The 25,597-nt window shown below is 44.3% G+C and overlaps 1 protein-coding gene across 1 annotated transcript in view; it reads left to right on the top strand.

Annotated features, from left to right (window-relative positions):
* The first annotated feature begins 515 nt into the window (after positions 1 to 515).
* The window catches only part of LOC129854195 (transcription factor 25-like), a 37,525-nt gene continuing 12,443 nt past the window's right edge, over positions 516 to 25,597 (top strand). Inside the window, exons 1-14 of the mRNA XM_055920986.1 lie at positions 516 to 890; positions 1,302 to 1,451; positions 1,613 to 1,684; positions 1,871 to 1,992; positions 2,135 to 2,200; positions 2,286 to 2,368; positions 7,742 to 7,872; positions 10,862 to 10,961; positions 12,419 to 12,512; positions 12,656 to 12,748; positions 15,692 to 15,797; positions 15,920 to 16,079; positions 16,221 to 16,308; positions 24,761 to 24,919. Coding sequence (XP_055776961.1) covers positions 675 to 890; positions 1,302 to 1,451; positions 1,613 to 1,684; positions 1,871 to 1,992; positions 2,135 to 2,200; positions 2,286 to 2,368; positions 7,742 to 7,872; positions 10,862 to 10,961; positions 12,419 to 12,512; positions 12,656 to 12,748; positions 15,692 to 15,797; positions 15,920 to 16,079; positions 16,221 to 16,308; positions 24,761 to 24,919 — 1,640 coding nt within the window. The 5' untranslated portion in view covers positions 516 to 674. The remainder of the gene's footprint in view (positions 891 to 1,301; positions 1,452 to 1,612; positions 1,685 to 1,870; positions 1,993 to 2,134; positions 2,201 to 2,285; positions 2,369 to 7,741; positions 7,873 to 10,861; positions 10,962 to 12,418; positions 12,513 to 12,655; positions 12,749 to 15,691; positions 15,798 to 15,919; positions 16,080 to 16,220; positions 16,309 to 24,760; positions 24,920 to 25,597) is intronic.

The raw sequence follows: 25,597 nt of genomic DNA, 5'->3' as shown, positions 1-25,597 counted from the left end.
TAATTACTTCGCCACCATGGCTTATTTATTCCCTTAACTCCCTTATCTTACCTCATTTGCACTCACTCTATATAGACTTTTCTTTTCTTCTACTGTATTATTGACTGTATGTTTTGTTTATTCCATGTGTAACTCTGTGTTGTTGTATGTGTCGAATTGCTATGCTTCATCTTGGCCAGGTCGCAGATGCAAATGAGAACTTGTTCTCAACTAGCCTACCTGGTTAAATAAAGGTGAAATAAAAATAATAAAATAAAAGCTATTGATAGACCAAGGGCAACCCTTGTTTACAAAAAAATATGCATTGGTCATAGGCTTTGAAACCATTAACTGACTTTACACCAACAGCCTTGGCAGTGGTTGCCGCTCCTCCAGCATGCAAATAATAGTTTAAATGTTGAACGTCGTTATTTCACTTTTGTGTTAACTAATTTCAGGCATTTTCAGAGCCTTTGTCCTTACGCACTACTGCTGCCCAGTGGTACAAAGGTAAACGGCAGCGAACTGTGATTATCAAAACGAAAATAGTTGGCATGCACCAAGATTGTCTACATGGAGCACCCGTAGAATAAACTCTTTGGCATGCGTATTTTGCTCATGTTGTTTATGGTTGAAGCTGGGTCAAATCCCAGCTGAACCATAACCCATCTTCGTGACAACTGTGTCCCGGGAAGATGTCGAGTCGTGCTCTGAGGAGGTTGAAGGGGAAACAGCGGGGGCAGGAGGCCCTGGACCTCGGGGATCTTGTGCCAGGTGAAGGGCCAGAGGAGCAGGCTGCGGATGTTGAGGAAGAAGAAGAGGAACCGGATGAAGCTGTTCTCCAGACTGTTAAGAGCAGCATCAGAAAAGCTAAGAAGAATAAGAAAAACTTGAGCAACATTTACGAACTGGTGGAGTGTTTCTCTTTTTCTAACACACATTGCAAAATGTTTACGAAATGTCTCGCTAACTGCCACGTAGCTCCATCCCCTAGGCTACATAACTGTGTGACATAGCTAGCTAGTTTGTTATGCTAGTCAATGAAAAAAGCAGCAGGACACATTGACATATGCAGACTGTCAACAAATCAAACCAGCATTATACTGACTAACCGATTTTGCCTGGCCAGACAGGAGTCATACAGTACACCCCCTTGCCTTGACCATATGAATGTCACGATGATAGGTTGGAATCCCAATGGCAAGAAATCAAGGCAGAGACTGACCAGGGATGAATTAAAACTGTGCAATGTAGAGATTTAATCTCTGATATACAACCTTAACCTGAGCCTTTCCGTCCTTGCTGGAACCACGTCACTGCAGATATGTGACGCAGAGAATGAAGCAGAGAAAGCCACGACGGATGAAGACACAGTGAAGCCAGAAGAACAGAATGGTGATGAAAGCAAGGAGAAGAGTGACAGCGGGGAAACAGAGAAGAGAGATGCACAGCCTGAGACAGGTGCTGCGAAGGTGAGGAAAGAGACGGACGCCCTGATGCACTGTAGCCTCTACAGTTTCATGGGGTATTGTGAGCCCCATTCCTCCTCAGTCTTGTTGTTATTATGGATGATTGATCTAGTCTAAATGTTTTGAAGAGTTGTCTAATAGTTTTTATTTTCTTATGATGTCAGTCCGGAGATAAAGCGAGCAAGAAAAAGAAAAAGAAGAAGAAGAAGAAAAAGAACAGTACAGGAGATAAACAGGTATACAGTCCATCTTGACAAATCACTTACACATATGTCCCCCAATGTGAGGGCACTGTTGTGCACATTGCCATATTAACCACTTGCTTTAGCAGCATTTAATTATGTATTGAGGCTATGGGGGTGCTGCCCTGATGCCGTCTCACTCGGTCACATAGGCTGCTCTGTCTTATGTGTGGTTGTCAGGAGGGAGCTGGGGAAGATATTGACGCGTTGCTGGAGACCATAGAGCAGTCTAATGGACTGACCCTGCAGAGTGAGGGCTGTGGAGCCTCAGACAACAGGCCTGTACTCTATGTGGAACACAGGTGAGTAGGTTAACAGCACAGCAGCCAATCAGACATCAGGTCTCTTAGTGGGGCAACGTCATACAATCATAATATACTTAATTTATGGCAGTAATTTATCAGTGATACATTTTATTGGGACATACCCTATTTTGTTTGTTAGGAACCTGAATCCTGAGACGGAGTTGAAGAGATACTTTGGAGCTCGAGCAGTTCTTGGAGATCAAAGGTAAGATCTTCACAGAACTCCTTATCAGTGGGACTACTACTATTAAAGGTTACAGTGTAAGGCCATCTCTTCATTCTTTCCTCAGACCTCGTCAGAGACAGAGACAGTTCCATCGCAGCACCTGGATGACCATCCCTAAAGACACCTGGCCACGCTTCAGTCGCCCAGGTCAGACCTACACTCAACGTCTCACACTCGGCATCGCTCAGAACGCTGAAAGCCTTGTGAATACATACTATTTATGCAACATTTAACATAAATGTTTTTGTGGATTAAAATGTAATTAAGTATCTCCCATGACAAAGTCACAAAACAAAAGATAATGCCCTCATACTAGGGCTGTCCCCAACCCCAAAAATGATCGGTCAACCAAGAGTCATATGTTCTTTCGAGCAATCGATTGGTCTACATTTTTAAACGTGCATTTTTCCATATATTTTGGGCTCCCGAGTGGCGCAGCAGTCTAAGGCACTGCATCTCAGTGCTAGAGGCGTCACTACAGACACCCTGGTTCGAGTCAAGGCTGTATCAGCAACCGGCCGTGATTGGGAGTCCCAAAGGGCGGCGCACAATTGGCCCACGTCGTCCGGGTTTGGCTGGTGTAGGCTGTCATTTTAAATAAGAATTTGTTCTTAATTGGCTTGCCTAGTTAAATAAAGGTTACATTTAAAAAATATATAATAATAATTATATAGAGAGAGAGAGAGAGACACGTGCTATGTGTTTTAATTAAATCAACTATATGCACTGAGCTTGTCTGATGCTTTAAGCGAACTGTTTGATTAAATATTTAAGACACACAAAGACACACATCAACAGTGTGTATAGCACTGTACGCGTTGCTGAAGCCATTTCTGACTGAAAAGTTATGTTACCGAAATACCTCATTTGTTTAGGAAAAACATTCCCTATTCCCTCAACCCTTGCTCTCTCTACGTGACACATGTATGCTTCGCATGCACGTGACCAATGGGGCCTGACATATAGCATATCATAATCACATCAATAAATTGGTTATAACAATCTCTGAACACCGTAAGACAAACACCGTTAGACAAACACTCTTAACAGGCAACAGAAGCAGGAACTGCCTTATTTCTGTAGATATATATGGATGATTTATAAAGCCAGGCACATTTAACAGTTAGGCTATTGATTATATACCTAACTAAGTTGAGGTTTCCTCTCTTCTCACTTAGGGCTGTTTTCTCATCTCCTAACTCTGCTGCTGCCTCTGTTGCATTGTTATCAACACCAATATGCAGGTTAACTTTGCTATTAGCAACATGGTCTAGGAAAAGGCGCCATTTCAACAGCGCACTGATGTTTCAGAACCGCAGACAGCGACCACTGTCCAACGCAGGAGAAAGCACATTTGTTATAATATGATTTTATTTTTGTTGCACCATTGTTCTTACGTAGTCTAAGCATATACAATTCTAGTATCACGTCTTAGACTGATGAGCTGTTCCATCCCCACGGCCTCCACAATGGATCAGTCCACTCAGACAGGCGCAAATCAGACAGGTGTCTTGTACAGCATGATTGTTATTTTTTTAAATGATTTTGCTTCTGCTCAACTAAAGAAATCTTGGTCGACCAAACAATCGACCAGTCGACTAACTGAGGTTAGCCCTACCTCATACAGTAAAATACTGTAAGTATGAGGGCATAAATTAAGTTCATGTAAACAATCGAGAGGCATGACAGGATCCCCGTTAGCTGCTGCCAAGGCAGCAGCTATTCTTCCTGGGGTCCAAACAGGAACAGAAAAATAAGCTTGGGCGATACCCCGGTATGCAGTATAAATGGTTTATTTCTAAATATTTCAAAATAAGTATGATTTTCAATACCGTTCAGAAATGAATAATTAAAAAAATGTAAAAATACTTTTTTGGGTTAAGGGCACCCCTGCCTCGTGAGGTTGCGTACTACTTCACTGCTTATAAATATAATTTAAGTATTACTATAAGAAATCTAAGATGTGTCAAAGAAATTATATCCAGCTCAGGGCTCCAGCTATGCATTTGGTTTCCTAACTTGTTAGCTAAGTGGCTAGATGTCAAGATCAAGGTTCTTGGTTACAGAAGACACATTCAATCCCCTCCTGGATCAGGGTCCATGTTGCCTAAATGGTTTTGTGTGTAAATAAATAAATACATATTTATATTCATTATTATTTGAAATAGCGCCCCTTATGTGCATTTCGGGTAATACCGTATACCCCGATATGGTAAAACAAACGGTATGACGGTAAGAAAATCTGGATACTGCCCAACCCTACAAAACAACACATCAAAACAATAGTCTACATCATAAATAAATCATTACATTACAACAAACATTGTGTGCTATACAAATTCACACTGCTCCACCATTACAAATGTACAGTCTAAAATGTACAATATTACAATGTGTGTGTGTCTCTTCGCAGTCCCTGTTGTGAGGTGTTGTTTTATGTTTTTTTAAATCTGATTTTATTGCTAGTTTGGGTTACCTGATGTGGGAGAGAGTTCCATGTAGTCTTGGCTCTATAAAGTACTGTGCGTTTCCCAACCTCTGTGCTGGCCTTAAGGCAGGCCTCTACAACCCTGTTCCTGGAGAGCTACCATCCTGCAGGTTTTCACTCCAACCCTAATCTAGCACACCTGATTCTAATAATTAGCTGGTTGGTAAACTGAACCATCTTATTTACAACTGGGGTTGGAGCGAAAACCTACAGGAGGGTAGCTCTCCAGGAACAGGGTTGGAGACCCCTGCCTTAGGGACTTTGAAGAGACCCCTGGTGCCATGTCTTGTAGGGTATGTATGGGTGTCTGAGCTGTGTGTTAGCTGTTTGAACAGATTGTTTGGTGCTTTCAACACGTCAATACCTCTCACAAAGACATGTAGTGATGCAGTCAGTCTCTCCTCTACTGTAGCTCCAGTTCTCTGAAATACATTTTGATATGCCAGTTTCTATTTATTAGGATTTAATCAATTATGCTTATTTTAATCCCCATCTCCTTGTGCTGGTGCCTCTGTGTTGAGCAACAAGAAGACATTACCATATTCAGAATTGTCATCTGTGGGACTCAGTTTGGGTAGCATATAACCAATCAAGAGTATCAGCAGAAGAAAGTACATGTTAACAGCAGTGGTCAGCCTGAAGCCTTGCTTGACAGAGACAGCTTTTCTGGGTAGGATCACACTAAAGGCTGTGTTCTTAAACGTTGCCCTATGACGTCTTGTTAAAAAACAGTCCAATCACCACATATCATTAATCAAGTGCTGCTTAGCCCTCGACCTCAAAGACTCTATTGATGTTTGGGAAAGAGTCCATTTATGTTTGGGTCCATACTGCCCCTGGTGTTGTGGGATACTGGGCTGTTTAACCCAGAGCGGAAGTTGGAGAAGAATCAGGGTCTCTGTTATGTTAGTGTTAGCTGCTCCTCAGGGTGTTAAAGCTCCCCCAAACTCAAGGCTTATGCAATCACCTGACTGGAGATTTGGTCTGGGAAATAAAATTTCCAGTCCAAAATATAGATGGGTGATTTTATCTTTTACCTCTTACTTTTTGAGTGGTCTCAATGCCTTGGCTTGAATGTGGTACACCAGGACTGCTATGTCACCGTGAAATGCTTCCCTCTCCTTAGCTCAAAATGTGTTCATTCAAATTCTAGGGTGCTATACTGTACATGGGCATGGAATGAATGGGACAGATTGCAATTTTTATTCCACTTAAATATATACAGTGCATTCGGAAAGTATTCAGACACCTTGACTTTTTCCACATTTTGTTACGTTACAGCCTTATTCTAAAAATGATTAAATATTTTTTTCTCATCAATCTACACACAATACCCCATGATGACAAAGCGAAAATAGATTTATAGACATGTATTCAAAATAAAAAACAGAAATGCCTTATTCACATAAGTATTCAGACCCTTTGCTATGAGACCGAAATTGAGATCAGGTGCATCCTGTTTCCATTGATCATCCTTGAGATGTTTCTACAACTTGATTAGAGTCCATCTGTGGTAAATTCAATTGATTGGACATGATTTGGAAAGGCACACACCTGTCTATATAAGGTTCCACAGTTGACGGTGCATGTCAGTGCAAAAACCAAGCTATGAGGTCAAAGGAATTGTCCGTAGATCTCAGAGACAGGATTGTGTCGAGGCACAGATCTGGGGAAGGGTACAAAAACATTTCAACAATCAGGCCTTTATGGTAGAGTGGCCAAATGGAAGCCACTCCTCAATAAAAGGCACATGACAGCCCATTTGGAGTTTGCCAAAAGGCACCTAAAGACTCTCAGACCATGAGAAACAAGATTCTCAGATCTGATGAAACCAAGATTGGCCTGAATGCCAAGCGTCATGTCTGGAGGATACCTGGCACCATCCCTACCGTGAAGCATGCTGGTGGCAGCATCATGATTTGGGGATGTTTTTCAGTGGCAGGGACTGGAAGGCTAGTCACGGTCAAGGGAAAGATGAACTGAGCAAAGTACAGTGATCCTTGATGAAACCTGCTCCAGAGCGCTCAGGACCTCAGACTGGGGCGAAGGTTCAGCTTCCAACAGGAAAACGACCCTAAGCACACAGACACAGATCTGCAGAGAAGAATGGGAGAAACTCCCCAAATACAAGTGCACCCTAGAAGACTAAAGGCTGTAATAACTGCCAAAGGTGCTTCAACAAAGTACTGAATAAAGGGTCTGAATACTTGTGTAAATGTGATAGTTCAAATTTCTAAAAACGTGTTTTTGCTTTGTCATTATGAGCTATTGTGTGTAGATTGAGGGGAGAAAACTATTTATTCAATTTTAGAATAAGGCTGTAACGTAACAAAATATGGAAAAAGTCAAGGGGTCTGAATACTTTCCGAATGCACTGTATAGCTATATATCGAATTGTCTTATCATTATCTTTATTCCACATACACATCTATATCAAATTGATGCAATTTCAACATACTGCAACTGTACACACATTTAACCAATAATGTGTATAAATCCTGGATACCTGATGGGGCGCTGTATTGAAGCCACCGCGCAGCCATCTTGGTACTCCTCCTCAATTGTAAAAAATAAAAAAAATAAAAAAGATTTTGGAAGCTATAGAAATGCATTTATTAATGCTCGTTTTGTTGATGTTGATTGAGAGGTTATTTTCCTGGCACCACACTCCTCACCTCCTCCCTGTAGACTGCCTCGTCATTGTTGGTAATCAAGCCTATTACTGTTGTGTCGTCTGCAAACTTGATGATTGAGTTGGAGGCGTGCGTGGCCACGCAGTCATGGGTGAACAGGGAGTACAGGAAGGGGCTGAGCACGCATCCTTGTGGGGCCCAAGTGTTGAGGATTAGCGAAGTGGAGGTGTTGTTTCCTACCTTCCCCACCTGGGGGCGGCCCGTCAGGAAGTCCAGGAGCCAGTTGCAGAAACTTAGCCTCTGAATGGGCAATACATAGCATCAGCAATCCAGGGTTTATATACGTCATTGCATGTAACTCACATAGAATAATACTGTCCGTAATATTTCCTCCCTCAGGTATCTCAATGACCCTACTGGAGTCCAGGGATGGTCTACAGTACTTCACCTTCGAGCACAGCCGAGACTACCAGCAGATTCAGTTCAAATTCCTGGACTCAGTGGAGTCAATGGATCCCAACAACATTGTGGTAAGGCTACACCCACGGTCTCAGGGAGATTGATCAGCAAATCCGTGATGCATGTCTCAAATATCTAGGACAACTGATATGCATGAATTTAGATTCTAGATAAATCCCGACTAAGATTCTAGGTCACGACATGAGAAACTAGAGGTGAATTCATTTGAAATTTCAGGTTGAAGACATACAGTAGCAAGAAAAAGTATGTGAACCCTTTGGAATTACCTGGATTTCTGCATAAATTGGTCATCAAATTTGAACGGATCTTCATCTAAGTCACAACAATAGACAAACATAGTGTGCTTAAACTTATAACACACAAATTATTGTATTTTTGTTGTCTATATTGAATACATAATTTAAACATTCACAGTGTAGGTTGGAAAAAGTATGTGAACCTCCTAGGCTAATGACTTCTCCAAAAGCTAATTGGAGTCGGGAGTCAGCTAACCTGGAGTCCAGTCAATGAGACGAGATTAGAGATGCTGGTTAGAGCTGCCTTGCCCTATAAAAAACACTCACAACATTTAAGTTTGCTATTCACGAGAAGCATTGCCTGATGTGAACCATGCCTCGAACAAAGAGATCTCAGAAGACCTAAGATAAAGAATTGTTTTTTTTATTTTCTATTTTTTATTTTTATTATTATTATTATTATTATTATTTTTTTTTTAATTTTTATCCCATTTTCTCCCCAATTTTCGTGGTATCCAATCGCTAGTAATTACTACCTTGTCTCATTGCTACAACTCCCGTACGGGCTCGGGAGAGACGAAGGTCGAAAGCCATGCGTCCTCCGAAGCACAACCCAACCAGCCTTACTGCTTCTTAACACAGCGCGCCTCCAACCCGGAAGCCAGCCGCACCAATGTGTCGGAGGAAACACCGTGTACCTGGCCCCCTTGGCTGGCGCGCACTGCGCCCGGCCCGCCACAGGAGTCGCTGGAGCGCGATGAGACAAGGATATCCCTACCGGCCAAACCCTCCCTACCCCGGATGACGCTATGCCAATTGTGCGTCGCCCCACGGACCTCCCGGTCGCGGCCGGCTGCGACAGAGCCTGGGCGCGAACCCAGAGACTCTGGTGGCGCAGTTAGCACTGCGATGCAGTGCCCTAGACCACTGCGCCACCCGGGAGGCAAGATAAAGAATTGTTGACTTGCATAAAGCTGGAAAGGGTTACAAAAGTATTTCTGAAAGCCTTGATGTTCATCAGTCCACGGTAAGACAAAGTGTCTATAAATGGATAGAGTTCAGCACTGTTGCTACGCTCCCTAGGAGGTGCCATCCTGCAAAGAGGACTGCAAAAGCACAGTGCAGAATGCTCAATGAGGTTAAGAAGAATCCTACAGTATCAGCTAAAGACTTACAGAAATCTCTGGAACATGCTAACATCTCTGTTGACAAGTCTACGATACGTTAAACACTGAACAAGAATGGTGTTCATGGGAGGGCACCACGGAAGAAGCCACTGCTGTCCAAAAAAAACATTGCTGCACGTCTGAAGTTTGCAAAAGTGCACCTGGATGTTCCACAGCGCTACTGGCAAAATATTCTGTGGGCAGATGAAACTACAGTTAAGTTGTTTGGAAGGAACACAACACTATGTCTGGAGAAGAAAAGGCAAAACACATCAACATCAATTCCTCATCCCAACTGTAAAGTATGGTGGAGTGAGCATCATGGTTTGGGGCTGCTTCAGGGCCTGGACACCTTGCTATCATCGACGGAAAAATGAATTCCCAAGTTTATCAAGTTGTTTTGCAGGAGAATGTTAGGCTATCTGTCCACCAATTGAAGCTCAACAGGAGTTGGGTGATGCAACAGGACAACGACCCAAAACACAGAAGTAAATCAACAACAGAATGGCTTCAACAGAAGAAAATACGCCTTCTGGAGTGGCCCAGTCAGAGTTCTGACCTCAACCCGATTGAGATGCTGTGGCATGACCTCGAGAGCAGTTCTCACCACACATCCTAAGAATATTGCCGAACTGAAATAGTTTTGTAAAGAGGAATGGTCCAAAATTCCCAGCTGACCGTTGTGTAGGTCTGATCCGCAACTACAGAAAACGTTTGGTTGAGGTTATTGCTGCCAAAGGAGGGTCAACCAGTTATTAAATCCAAGGGTTCACATTCTTTTCCATCCTGCACTGTGAATGTTTACACAGTGTATTCAATAAAGACATGAAAACGTATAAATCTTTGTGTGTTATTAGTTTAAGCAGACTGTGTTTGTCTATTGTTGTGACCTAGATGATCAGGTCACAACAATTTATGGGTTCACATACTGTGTCTTGCCACTGTACATGGTTTCTAATGTTTAGACAAACAGTGATCCTGTCCCCCCCACAACTCCCCCACCCGTCTCCCTGTCTTCCCCACCCTGTCCCCCCTGCCCACCCCAATCTCCTCAACCTCCCCCGTCGCCCCTGTCCACCCTACCCTCTCCCTCTCTCCCCCACCCTCTACTTTTCTCCCTCACCCTGTCCACCCCAACCTCCCCGTTTCCCCCACTCTCTTCCTGTTTCCCCCACTCTCTTCCTGTTTCCCCCACCCTCTTCCTGTTTCCCCCACCCTATTCCTGTTTCCCCCACCCTCTTCCTGTTTCCCCCACTCTCTTCCTGTTTCCCCCACTCTCTTCCTGTTTCCCCCACTCTCTTCCTGTTTCCCCCACCCTCTCCTTGTCTCCTTGTCCCCCCGCCCTCTTCCTATTTCTCCCACCCTCTTCCTGTCCCCACCCTCTTCCTGTTTCCCCCACTCTCTCTCTGCCCCCCCATCCTCCCCCATCTCCCTCACCCTGCCCCTGTCTCCCTCACCCTGCCCCTGTCTCCCCCACTCTCTCTCCCTGTCTCCCTCCCACCCTGCCCCTGTCCACCCCAACCTCCCCTTGTCTCCCTTACCCTCTCCTTGTCTCCCCAACCTCTCCCTGTCTCCCCCACCCTTTACCTGTCCACTCAACGCTCCCCTTGTCCTCCCCCATCCTACGCTCTCCCCAGGCCCTGCTACAGATGAACCCCTACCACATTGACTCCCTGCTGCAGCTCTCTGATGTCTGCCGCATACAGGAGGACCAGGAAATGGCCAGGGACCTAATCGGTGAGTGTCAGGGACCTGATTGGTGAGTGGGACTCCTGTCTTTGCTCTGGTTGGCAAGGAGGGTCATACTCAAAGCTCTTATTGGTGAGTTGAGGATCCTCTCTGCTGTATCCTCTTGCTCAAGGTTTGTAAATGTGTCATGAGACCCCTTTGGTATGTTTCCTTGGACTCTTATACAATTTAATCTAGGTCCCAAATAAATAGTTGGAATAAGTTTATGCAACATTATTCTTGATAAACATCGGTGTACTCTGGGCAGTACATGTTTAATAGGTTAGTGGATACACAATACCTATACCACACACTGCTCTAGTATGTCATATATTACCTGATGCCAGGGTTTCTTCAACTATGGTTTGGAAACCGACGTAGGCCCTGAGCATGTGAGTGGTGGGTCGCAAGTTAGGAGTAAACATTTATGAACACACACTATTTCTTCTTAATTTGCGTGGTTTGAGGACAGTAAATTTCTCATTTGGGTCTCGAGCTGAAAAAGCTTAAGAACCTCTGCCTTATGCAATTGATATAGATAAGGTTTAATAGTTAAATTGAGTCAGCTGTATCCACAGCATGTTTATTCTCTGAAAGACTCTAAATTGGAAAAAAAGAACAACAAGGGGCCAGCATGCAAAGTAGCGTATTTGAGATTCCTCAGGTAATGCATTTAGGCATGAAATGTTACCATACTGTTACTCCAAGCCTGTTGCTACTAGCCTGCTATCATCATCTATAAATGAGTTGATAAATACAGTTAAGGCAGAGCAGAGCACACTTTGGTCAGGGCTAAATCACATCAATACAGAGGGCAAGCAAAAGCAGCTTCCATTTACAGTGACTTCTCTCTGACCTCCAAGGTGAAAGTACATTTTCAACCACACGTAACTGAATTGAACCCATCTCAAATATTTATTGGTTATCTAGCCACATGTTTATACTGTACGCAATACATTCAAACAACCCACTGATTGTTCAGATATAGTCACTGAAAGTGCATGTCAAGATTCTTGATGTGTGGGTGTAGCCCCTCTCATCCTGTCAGCTGCTCCTGATCATGCTAATGAGGTCCTACTCAAATCAACTCATTACAGCAATTCTGGATTTTTTTTATACAGTTGTATAATCTTATTTTGCAGGGGCTTAGTACATTGGGATCCTACCAGTGTTTTGACCAATGAGAAATGCTGCTACCTCTAGGTAGCTAGTCTTGTTGATGTAGTTGTTGACACCGGAACTTGCAAGGGAGAAGGTGAGTGGTTTCACTTAAAGCTGTTTTCATGCCTTCCAGCAGAGGGAGACATTTATGTTTTTACAAAAGACAAACACAGACAGGTGGAAGGTATGGGTATGGTGATCTACCAATTGAGAATCACTGAGACTGTTTAGCAGCCAGGTAGTGCTGGCTAAAGTTATACATTTTCACTTGTCTTTGATTAAAGACTGTGTGGTGTGTGTTTCAGAGCGTGCCCTGTACAGCTTTGAGTGTGCATTCCACCCTGTGTGCAGCCTGACGTCAGGAACCAGCAGACTGGACTACCTGCGACCAGAAAACAGGTTAGATAATACATCTCTGCTATACAGGTCAATCCACAAACACTGTTATGAAGGGCCTTTCTCTTAAATTTCCATTTCATATTTTAATTTGACAAGGTTTAATATAAGTATCTCATTTGTCTGTATATTTATCCTCTCTGCAGGGCATTCTACTTGGCTGTTTATAAGCACATGATGTTCCTGGAGAGGAGGGGATGCCCCCGGACAGCCCTGGAGTACTGCAGACTCATCCTGAGGTGTGTGTGTGTGTGTGTGTGTGTGTGTGTGTGTGTGTGTGTGTGTGTGTGTGTGTGTGTGTGTGTGTGTGTGCACCCTAGGTGTCAGGGGTGGAGGGAAGGTGAGAATCGCATAATGGAAGAAGTACAGCGACGGACAACGTGTGTTATTTATTCAGACAAAAAAAGCCAATTGAAAGACAAACAGTGCAGATAAAGACAAAATGTGTGCATTTAAAAGATTAGGGTCTAATACATTTTTATCAATTCACTGATTTCCTTATATGAACTGTAACTCAGTAAAATCTTTGAAATTGTTGCTTGTTGCAACAGGTGTATAAAACCGAGCACACCGCCATGCAAACTCCATAGACCAACATTGGCAGTAGAATGGCCTTACTGAAAGAGCTCAGTGACTTTCAACATGGCACCGTCATAGGATGCCACCTTTCCAACAAGTCAGTTCATAAAATGTCTGCCCTGCTAGAGCTGTCCCGGTCAACTGTAATTACTGTTATTGTGAAGTGGAAACGTCTAGGAGCAGCAACGGCTCAGCCTCAAAGTAGTGGGCCACACAAGCTCACAGAACAGGTCCGCTAAGTGCTGAAGCAGAGCAGCCGCACACAAGCCTAAGATCTGATCTCACTAATGCTCTTGTGGCTGAATGGAAGCAAGTCCCTGCAGCAATGTTCCAACATCTAGTGGAAAGCCTTCCCAGAAGAGTGGAGGCTGTTGAAGCAGTAAAGGGGGGGACCAACTCAATGCTAATGCCCATGATTTTGGAATGAGATGTTTGAGATACTTTTGGTCATGTAGTGGATATAAAAAACAGATTGTTCAAACAATTTAAATAAAATATATTAATGATGTGATATTTGTAGTTTATTAAATGGCACAAAGGCTGCGCTTTGCTAATCTGTGCCCGATCCCAATTGTTATCTAAAATGTCCTCTTATAAAGATTCCTTCTCATATATTATCATAATAAAGGTCTTACCACACTTCATATCAACTAAACAAACATAAATCCAAGTCAGATTTCTATATATTACCCAGGAATGACTCCTCTAAATGGATCCAATACTGGTCATAAAACCTGGCTAAGCGGTATGACAGTACAACACCCATGGGACAGTCCACACACTATGGAAGGGCTATTACTACACATTCATCTGCCTCGGCCCTGTGTTTTAGGCCTTTAGCCTTTATCTTATCTAGGATATGGTGGTCATGGTGTATTAAACATTATGAACACCTGTTCTCTCCATGACATAGACTGACCAGGTGAATCCAGGTAAAAGCTATGATCCCTTATTGATGTAATTTATTGAAGGGGAGTAGACAGGTTAAAGAAGGATTTTTAAGCCTTGAGACAATTGAGACATGGAGTGTGTATCTGTGCCATTTAGAGGATGAATGAAGAAGACAAAATATTTAAGTACCTTTGAATGGGGTATGGTCGTAGGTGCCTGGGTTTTTCACGCTCAACAGTTTCCTGGGTTTATCAAGAATGGTCCACCACCCAAAGGACATTCAGCCAACTTGACACAACGGTGGGAAGCATTGGAGTCAACATGGGCCAGCATCCCTGTGGAACACTTTCAACACCTTGTGGAGTCCATACCCAGACAAATTGAGGCTCTTCAGAGGGCAAAAGCGGGTGCAACTCAATATTAGGAAGGTGTTCCTAATGTTTTGTACACTCAGTGTTTATCTATGATTCCCGTCAAACACTGGCTTCCTCCCCTCACGGTGGTGTGTGTCTGCTCTGTATAAGCATCCATGGTGGAACACATTGTGACAGCTGTCCCTCTCAGGCCTGCTGTGTTATGATCAGGAGGACCTTATCTCTGCTTCAGTAGATGACTGAAAGGAATACCAGATGAACAGCCCTGCCGCCCGCAGCAGCTCTGTCATATACCACATAAGGGCCCTGATTTTTGTTGCGGAAATGGAGGCACTGTGCTTCTACCGGTATTTCCAGCATTATCCAATAGTGTTGATGGAGGTAGAAAATCCTAGGAAATGTTGTTTAATTGACACAAGCTGTCTCCAATCAATATCTGACCGTGACTCGAACCCAGGTCCAGCGACTGCCAAGCCCTTAACCTGTTACTCCAAGAGGTCCGAACCTCTTGACGAGCTCGCTAGGTGTTGGGTTATGGTTGCTTTACTACCCCCTTCCTTCGGGAGAGTGTGCCCCAAGCTATGCCTAGCCCCTCACGAGTACACGCCGCTCGGATGGCCTAATGTGCACCAATCCCACTTCTGACACCAATGTAACAAAATTGGAGGGTAGCCCAGACCGGGACTCAAACGCGGATCCACAAACCCAGATCCAGTGACTGTCAAGCCAACAGGTAATGGCTTTATAGTCGCTGGATCCGGGTTTGAATCTGTTGGGGCTACCCCCCGAATTATATACAATGTATTTCCATGGTTGGTTTCATTGAATCTCCCCTTTAACTGACCCCAATTTACAGCTACATCTTCCAAGTCTGTTGGAGAGGCTCAGCTTGAGCAAAATAAGGTGTAGAATCACTGATCTACAAATAGTATTCCATGCCAAGTTATAGTAAATAAAAATATCACACGCACAACCAGACATTGATTGATTGGAGACAGTGTCAATTAAATAACATTTCCTAGGATTTTCTACCTGCAGCAATACGAGTGGATAAAGCTTGAAATACCAGTAAAAGCACAGTGCCTCCATTTCCATTATGTATAGTGTCACTGTATTTAGGATCCCCAGGATATTGAGTGTTTCCAGCAATGGCACAGATTCTGGTCACGGGTTGTCATGGGTCCACTTTTAATAAAGAAACTATTTATTTTATTAATGTAATGTTTATTTATATAATAGTTATGTGGTCGTAGTTATGTAGACGAAACTGAATGAAGTATTCATTGAAGAAGAGGAGCTGTTGTGTGTTTTATGCCGTCATCTCCTTTTTCTCCCAAGTCTGGACCCCGACAGCGATCCCCTCTGTATGCTACTGCTCATTGACTTCCTCTCCCTGCGCTCACGAGAGTACAACTTCCTCCTCCGGCTATACCAGGATTGGGAGGTGAGACGAGTGTGTGTGCCAGATTTTCCCTGTGTGTGTGACCTCATACCAGTGTGTCTGATTTCTGTGTGTGGTGTGTGTATTGTCTGATTCCTGTGTGTGTGTGTGTGTGTGTTTCCCAGGTGCACAGAAACCTGTCCCAGTTGCCAAACTTTTCCTTCTCTGTGGCTCTGAGCCACTTCCACCTGAGTCAGGAGGATCAGACTGAGTCAGAGGAGAGGGAAAGGCTCAAAGACAAGGCTGACCTGCTGCTGCAGAACGCTCTCATCATGTTCCCTGGAGGTTAAAGTCACACCTACACACACACAGGCCTGAGAGGGACAGCCGTCACAATGTGTTCCACCATGGATGCTTATATAGAACACACACACACACACAGAAAGAGACCTATGCCTGATATCTGTTTGTTTGTGTGTTCCCCAGTGTTGATGCCTCTGTTGGACCTGTGCACAGTGCAGCCAGATGCTGCTGTATCGTCACATGACTTCTTTGGACCCAGAAGCCAGTTGGGGTAAAACATCTGCTTCAACCGAGGCATCATGTCTCCGTGTCTTTCATGTCTTTCCTATATCAATGCGCCGAATACAACAGGTGTAGACCTTACAATGAAATGATAACTTACAGGCCCTAACCAACAGTGCAATTTTTAAAGTAAAAAATAGGTATTAGGTGAGCAATAGATACGTTTATTTTTATTTTTAACAACAGTAAAAAGACAGTGAAAAATAACAGTAGCGAGGCTATATACAGGCACCGGTTAGTCTGGCTAATTGAGGTAGTATGTAGGTATGGTTAAAGTGACTATGCATATACAGTGGGGAGTATTTGATACACTGCCGATTTTGCAGGTTTTCCTACTTACAAAGCATGTAGAGGTCTGTAATTTTGATCAAAGGTACACTTCAACTGTGAGAGACGGAATCTAAATCAAAAATCCAGAAAACCACATTGTATGATTTTTAAGTAATGAATTTGCATTTTATTGCATGACATAAGTATTTGATACATCAGAAAAGCAGAACTTAATATTTGGTACAGAAACCTTTGTTTGCAATTACAGAGATCATTCGTTTCCTGTAGTTCTTGACCAGGTTTGCACACACTGCAGCAGGGATTTTGTCCCACTCCTCCATGTACTCACCTTCTCCACATCCTTCAGGTTTTGGGGCTGTCGCTGGGCAATACGGACTTTCAGCTCCCTCCAAAGATTTTCTATTGGGTTCAGGTCTGGAGACTGGCTAGGCCGCTCCAGGACCTTGAGATGCTTCTTACGGAGCCACTCCTTAGTTGCCCTGGCTGTGTGTTTCGGGTCGTTGTCATGCTGGAAGACCCAGCCACGACCCATCTTCAATGCTCTTACTGGGGGAAGGAGGTTGTTGGCCAAGATCTCGCGATACATGGCCCCATCCATCCTCCCCTCAATACGGTGCAGTCGTCCTGTCCCCTTTGCAGAAAAGCATCCCCAAAGAATGATGTTTCCACCTCCATGCTTCACGGTTGGGATGGTGTTCTTGGGGTTGTACTCATCCTTCTTCTTCCTCCAAACACGGCAAGTGGAGTTTAGACCAAAAAGCTCTATTTTTGTCTCATCAGACCACATGATCTTCTCCCATTCCTCCTCTGGATCATCCAGATGGTCATTGGCAAACTTCAGACGAGCCTGGACATGCGCTGGCTTGAGCAGGGGGACCTTGCGTGCGCTGCAGGATTTTAATCCATGACGGCGTAGTGTTTTACTAATGGTTTTCTTTGAGACTGTGGTCCCAGCTCTCTTCAGGTCATTGACCAGGTCCTGCTGTGTAGTTCTGGGCTGATCCCTCACCTTCCTCATGATCATTGATGCCCCACGAGCTGAGCTCTTGCATGGAGCCCCAGACCGAGGGTGATTGACCGTCATCTTGAACTTCTTCCATTTTCTAATAATTGCGCCAACAGTTGTTGCCTTCTCACCAAGCTGCTTGCCTATTGTCCTGTAGCCCATCCCAGCCTTGTGCAGGTCTACAATTTTATCCCTGATGTCCTTACACAGCTCTCTGGTCTTGGCCATTGTGGAGAGGTTGGAGTCTGTTTGATTCAGTGTGTGGACAGGTGTCTTTTATACAGGTAACGAGTTCAAACAGGTGCAGTTAATACAGGTAATGAGTGGAGAACAGGAGGGCTTCTTAAAGAAAAACTAACAGGTCTGTTAGAGCTGGAATTCTTACTGGTTGGTAGGTGATCAAATACTTATGTCATGCAATAAAATGCAAATTAATTACTTAAAAATCATACAATGTGATTTTCTGGATTTTTGTTTTAGATTCCGTCTCTCACAGTTGAAGTGTACCTATGATAAAAATTACAGACCTCTACATGCTTTGTAAGTAGGAAAACCTGCAAAATCGGCAGTGTAACAAATACTATGTTAAACAGAGAGTAGCAGTAGCGTAAAAGAGCGGTTAGTGGGTGGCGGGACACAATGCAGATAGTCTGGGTAGCCAATGTGCGGGGGCACCGGTTAGTCGGGCTAATTGAGGTAGTATGTACATGTAGGTATGGTTAAAGTGACTATGCATATATGATAAACAGAGAGTAGCAGCAGCGTAAAAGAGGGGTTGGGGGGGACACAATGCAAATAGTCCGGGTAGCCATTTGATTACCTGTTCAGGAGTCTTATGGCTTGGGGGTAAAAGCTGTTTAGAAGACTTTTGGTCCTAGACTTGGCGTTCCAGTACCACCTGCCATGCGGTAGTAGAGAGAACAGACTATGACTGGGGTGGGTGGGGTCTTTGACAATTTTTAGGGCCTTCCTCTGATACCGCTTGGTGTAGAGGTCCTGGATGGCAGGAAGCTTGGCCCCAGTGATGTACTGGGCCGTACGCACTACCCTCTGTAGTGCCTTGCGGTCAGAGGCCGAGCAGTTGCCATACCAGGCAGTGATGCAACCAGTCAGGATGCTCTCGATGTTGCAGCTGTAGAACCTTTTGACGATCTGAGGACCCATGCCAAATCTTTTTAGTTTCCTGAGGGGGAATAGGCTTTGTCATGCCCTCCTCATGACTGTCTTGGTGTGTTTGGATCATTCTAGTTTGTTGGTGATGTGGACACTAAGGAACTTGAACTCTCAACCTGCTCCACTACAGCCCCGTCGATGAGAATGGGGGCGTGCTCGGTCCTCCTTTTCCTGTAGTCCACAATCATCTCCTTAGTCTTAGTTACGTTGAGGGATAGGTTGTTATTCTGGCACTACCCGGCCAGGTCTCTTACCTCCTCCCTATCGACTGTCTCGTCATTGTCGGTGATCAGGCCTACCACTGTTGTGTCGTCTGAAAACTTAATGATGGTGTTGGAGTCGTGCCTGGCCATGCAGTCGTGGGTGAACAGGGAGTACAGGAGGGGACCGAGCACGTCCCCCTGAGGGGCTCCAGTGTTGAGGATCAGCGTGGCAGATGTGTTGCAACCTACTCTCACCACCTGGGGGCGGCCCATCAGGAAGTCCAGGATCCAGTTGCAGAGGGAGGTGTTTAGTCCCAGGATCCTTAGCTTAGTAATGAGCTTTGAGGGTACAATGGTGTTGAGTGCTGTAGTCAATGAATAGCATTCTCACGTAGGTGTCCCTTTTGTCCAGGTGGGAAAGGGCAGTGTGGAGTGCAATAGAGATTGCATCATCTGTGGATCTGTTTTTGCAGTATGCAAATTGTAGGTCTAGGGTTTCTGGGATAATGGTGTTGATGTGAGCCATTATCAGCCTTTCAAAGCACTTCATTGCTATGGACATGAGTCCTACGAGTCTGAAATCATTTAGGCAGGTTGCCTTAGTGTTCTTGGGCACAGGGACTATGGTGGTCTGCTTAACACATGTTGGTATTACAGACTCAATCAGGGACAAGTTGAAAATGTCAGTCAAGACACCTGCCAGTTGGTGAGCACACATCCTTCTAATCCGTCTGGCCCCACAGCCTTGTGAATGTTGACCTGTTTAAAGATCTTACTCACGTTGGCTACGGAAAGCGTGATCACACCGTCGCCCGGAACAGCTGATGCTCTCATGCATGCCTCAGTGTTGCTTCCCTCGAAGCGAGCATAGAAGTGATTTAGCTCGTCTGGTAGGCTTGTGTCACTGGGCAGTTCGCGGTTGTGCTTCCCTTTGTAGTCTGTAATAGTTTGCATGCCCTGCCACATCAAATAAAATGTATTTATATAGCCCTTCTTACATCAGCCTATATCTCAAAGTGCTGTACAGAAACCCAGCCTAAAACCCCAAACAGCAAGCAATACAGGTGTAGAAGCACGGTGGCTAGGAAAAACTCCCTAGAAAGGCCAAAACCTAGGAAGAAACCTAGAGAGGAACCAGGCTATGAGGGGTGGCCAGTCCTCTTCTGGCTGTGCCGGGTGGAGATTATAACCATGGCCAAGATGTTCAAATGTTCATAAATTACCAGCATGGTCAAATAATAATAATCACAGTAGTTGTCGAGGGTGCATCAAGTCAGCACCTCAGGAGTAAATGTCAGTTGGCTTTTCATAGCCGATCATTAAGAGTATCTCTACCGCTCCTGCAGTCTCTAGAGAGTTGAAAACAGCAGGTCTGGGACAGGTAGTACGTCCGGTGAACAGGTCAGGGTTCCATAGCTGCAGGCAGAACAGTTGAAACTGGAGCAGCAGCAGCACGGCCAGGTGGACTGGGGACAGCAAGAAGTCATCATGCCAGGTAGTCCTGGGGCATGGTCCTAGGGCTCAGGTCCTCCGAGAGAGAGAAAGAAAGAGAGAATAAGAGAGAGCATACTTAAATTCACACAGGACACCGGATAAGACAGGAGAAGTACTCCAGATATAACAAACTGACCCTAGCACCCCGACACATAAACTACTGCAGCATAAATACTGGAGGCTGAGACAGGAGGGGTCAGGAGACACTGTGGCCCCAACCGAAGATACCCCCGGACAGGGCCAAACAGGAAGGATATAACCCCACCCACTTTGCCAAAGCACAGCCCCCACACCACTAGAGGGATATCTTCAACCACCAACTTACTATCCTGAGACAAGGTCGAGTATAGCCCACAAAGATCTCCGCAACGGCACAACCCAGACAGGAAGATCACGTCAGTGACTCAACCCACTCAAGTGACACACCCCTCCTAGGGACAGCATGAAAGAGCACCAGTAAGCCAGTGACTCAGCCCCTGTAATAGGGTTAGAGGCAGAGAATCCCAGTGGAGAGAGGGGAACCGGCCAGGCAGAGACAGCAAGGGCGGTTCGTTGCTCCAGAGCCTTTCCGTTCACCTTCACACTCCTGGGCCAGACTACACTCAATCATATGACCCACTGAAGAGATGAGTCTTCAGTAAAGACTTAAAAGTTGAGACCGAGTCTGCGTCTCTCACATGGGTAGGCAGACCATTCCATAAAAATGGAGCTCTATAGGAGAAAGCCCTGCCTCCAGCTGTTTGCTTAGAAATTCTAGGGACAATTAGGAGGCCTGCGTCTTGTGACCGTAGCGTACGTGTAGGTATGTACGGCAGGACCAAATCGGAAAGATAGGTAGGAGCAAGCCCATGTAATGCTTTGTAGGTTAGCAGTAAAACCTTGAAATCAGCCCTAGCCTTAACAGGAAGCCAGTGTAGGGAGGCTAGCACTGGAGTAATATGATCAGGGTCCAGAGAGAGAGATCAGGGCCCAGAGAAACGCCGAGGTCCTTCGGTTTTATTTGAGACGACTGTACAACCATCAAGATTAATTGTAAGATTCTTGTCAGAAGATCTCTTTGTTTCTTGGGACCTAGAACAAGCATCTCTGTTTTGTCCGAGTTTAAAAGTAGAAAGTTTGCAGCCATCCACTTCCTTATGTCTGAAACACAGGCTTCTAGCGAGGGCAATTTTGGGGCTTCACCATGTTTCATTGAAATGTACAGCTGTGTGTCATCCGCATAGCAGTGAAAGTTAACATTATGTTTTCGAATGACATCCCCAAGAGGTAAAATATATAATGAAAACAATATTGGTCCCAAAACGGAACCTTGAGGAACACCGAAATGTACAGTTGATTTGTCAGAGGACAAACCATTCACAGAGACAAACTGATATCTTTCCGACAGATAAGATCTAAACCAGGCCTGAACTTGTCCATGTAGACCAATTTGGGTTTCCAATCTCTCCAAAAGAATGTAGGGATCGATGGTATCAAAGGCAGCACTAAGGTCTAGGAGCACGAGGACAGATGCAGAGCCTCGGTCTGATGCCATTAAAAGGTCATTTACCACCTTCACAAGTGCAGTCTCAGTGCTATGATGGGGTCTAAAACGAGACTGAAGCATTTCGTATACATTGTTTGTCTTCAGGAAGGCAGTGAGTTGCTGCGCAACAGCTTTTTCAAAATTGTTTGAGAGGAATGGAAGATTCGATATAGGCCGATAGTTTTTATATTTTCTGGGTCAAGGTTTGACTTTTTCAAGAGAGGCTTTATTACTGCCACTTTTAGTGAGTTTGGTACACATCCGGTGGATAGAGAGCCGTTTATTATGTTCAACATAGGAGGGCCGAGCACAGGAAGCAGCTCTTTCAGTAGTTTAGTTGGAATAGGGTCCAGTATGCAGCTTGAAGGTTTAGAGGCCATGATTATTTTCATCATTGTGTCAAGAGATATAGTACTAAAACACTTAAGTGTCTCTCTTGATCCTAGGTCCTGGCAGAGTTGTGCACACTCAGGACAGCTGAGCTTTGGAGGAATACGCAGATTTAAAGAGGAGTCCGTAATTTGCTTTCTAATGATCATGATCTTTTCCTCAAAGAAGTTCATGAATTTATTACTGCTGAAGTGAAAGCCATCGTCACTTGGGGAATGCTGCTTTTTAGTTAGCTTTGCGACAGTATCAAAAAGAAATTTCGGATTGTTCTTATTTTCCTCAATTAAGTTGGAAAATAGGATGATCGAGCAGCAGTGAGGGCTCTTCGATACTGCACGGTACTGTCTTTCCAAGCTAGTCGGAAGACTTCCAGTTTGGTGTGGCGCCTTTTCCGTTCCAATTTTCTGGAAGCTTGCTTCAGAGCTCGGGTATTTTCTGTATACCAGGGAGCTAGTTTCTTATGACAAATGTTTTTCGTTTTTAGGGGTGCAACTGCATCTAGGGTATTGCGCAAGGTTAAATTGAGTTCCTCAGTTAGGTGGTTAAATGATTTCTGTCCTCTGACGTCCTTGGGTAGGCAGAGGGAGTCTGGAAGGGCATCAAGGAACCTTTGTGTTGTCTGAGAATTAATTGCACGACTTTTGATGCTCCTTGGTTGGGGTCTGAGCAGATTATTTGTTGCGAATGCAAACGTAATAAAATGGTGGTCCGATAGTCCAGGATTATGAGGAAAAACATTAAGATCTACAACATTTATTCCATGGGACAAAACTAGGTCCAGAGTACGACTGTGACAGTGAGTAGGTCCAGAGACATGTTGGACAAAACCCACTGAGTCGATGATGGCTCCGAAAGCCTTTTGGAGTGGGTCTGTGGACTTTTTCATGTGAATATTAAAATCACCAAATATTTGAATATTATCTGCTATGACTACAAGGTCTGATAGGAATTCAGGGAACTCAGTGAGGAATGCTGTATATGGCCCAGGAGGCCTGTAAACAGTAGCTATAAAAAGTGATTGAGTAGGCTGCATAGATTTCATGACTAGAAACTAGTTTCAACAGGAGGTGAGGCCTCATTCAACACAGTAAATTCATCAGGCTTAAGCCATGTTTCAGTGAGGCCAATCACATCAAGATTATGATCAGTGGTTAGTTCATTGACTATAACTGCCTTTGAAGTGAGGGATCTAACATTAAGTAGCCCTATTTTGAGATGTGAGGTATCATGATCTCTTTCAATATTGGCAGGAATGGAGGAGGTCTTTATCCTAGTGAGATTGCTAAGGCGCCATGTTTAGTTTTGCCCAACCTAGGTCGAGGCACAGACATGGTCTCAATGGGGATAGCTGAGCTGATTACACTGACTGCTAGTGGCAGACTCCACTAAGCTGGCAGGCTGGCTAACAGCCTGCTGCCTGGCCTGCACCCTATTTCATTGTGGAGCGTCGGAGCCGGTGTAGTACGATTCAATCTTAGCCCTGTATTAGTGCTTTGCCTGTTTGATGGTTCGTCTGAGGGTATAGCAGGATTTCTTATAAGCTTCCGGGTTAGAGTCCTGCACCTTGAAAGAGGCAGCTCTACCCTTTAGCTCAGTGCAAATTTTGCCTGTAATCCATGGCTTCTGGTTGGGTTATGTACGTACAGTCACTGTGGGGACGACGTCTTCGATGCAATCGGAAGAATATCCTGCTAGCTGAATATCCATGTCATCATTCAGCCACGATTCTGTGAAACATAAGATGTTACAGTTTTTGATGTCCCGTTGGTAGGGTATTCGTGATCGTACCTCGTCTAATTTATTGTCCAATGATTGTACGTTGACGAGGTATATTGACGGTAACGGCAGCTTTCACACTCGCCTTCTGCGGATCCTTACGAGGCACCCCGCCCTGTGTCCTCTGTACCTGCGTCTCTTTCTCTTGCGCATAACGGGTATGTATATACTGTTAGCAGTATATCCTGTGCGTCCTGCTTGTTGAAGAAAAATATTTGTCTAATCCGAGGTGAGTGATCGCTGTCCTGATATCCAGAAGCTCTTTTTTGCCGTAAGATACGGTTGCAGAAACATTATGTACAAAATAAGTTACAAATCATGTGGGAAAAAACACATAATAGCACAATTGGTTGGGCGCTCGTAAAAGTGCTGTAATTTCTTCTGCCGCCATTTTACTACATGCACCTCTTCTGTGTCAGTCAGCCTAATGGAATCATGTCTCCCTGTCTGTCATGTCTTCCCTATATGCACCTCTTCTGTGTCAGTCAGCCTAATGGAATTGAATTATCATTTATTGTCATGAAATTGTATTCGAGTGACAAATTTAATTATTCCTTTTTCCCATCTCTTTCCCTCTTTCTAGGCAGTCTCCTGCCCTTGCTGAACTGGTATCTCTGTACGTGGGGCGGACGCACACCCTGTGGAGGGAGGGAGGGGTCTTGCTGTGGCTGGAGGAATGTGTGAGGGAGGTGTTACGACGAGTCGACACTAAAGACCCTCTGGTGGAGGACTGCCAAAGCAAGTAAGAGCCCCTTGGACTCTAGACCACTGGCATTATTACCTTTCCAACCGCCCAAACTGTTCCTCTTTACCCCATTCACCTCTATCCTGAGTATTTCTGTTTAATAAGTAATATTCATTGATTCATTGGAGCAATGTTCAGTGTGGATTCCAAGCTTGCTGCCTTAAAACGAAATACACAAATAGATTACATTAGATTGTTTTTCTATCATTGTTCTACTCCACATTTCCAATGTGAAAGAAAAATTATAGAACATTTTCCAAATTAATAAAATATAATTAAGATGTCTGGATTGCGTATGTCTTCACACCCCAGGGTTATTACTTGGTGGAAGCACATTTGGCAGCCATTACAGCTGTAAAACATTTGGAATAAGAATCTACCAACTTTGCACAAATGTTAGGGCAACATATATAAAAAAAAATATTTTTTATTTTTATTTTTCAAGCTCAGTAAATTTGATTGGAAGTCATTGATGGACAGCAATATTCAAACCTTGTCTCTGATTTTCAAGCAGATTTAAATTAGGACTGAGACTGGGCCATTCAGGAACACTCAACACCTCTTGGCATTACAATTACGGCATTACAATTTGTTTAATTGTCCTGCTGAAATATAAAACTATACCAGGGTTATGTGTTCAGAAGACTGAGACAGGGTTTCCTCTAACTTTTTATC

The sequence above is a fragment of the Salvelinus fontinalis genome, chromosome 4, assembly GCF_029448725.1.
Source record: "Salvelinus fontinalis isolate EN_2023a chromosome 4, ASM2944872v1, whole genome shotgun sequence".
In the NCBI taxonomy this organism is placed as follows: Eukaryota; Metazoa; Chordata; class Actinopteri; order Salmoniformes; family Salmonidae; genus Salvelinus; species Salvelinus fontinalis.
This window is presented reverse-complemented; position numbering and strand designations above follow the sequence as displayed.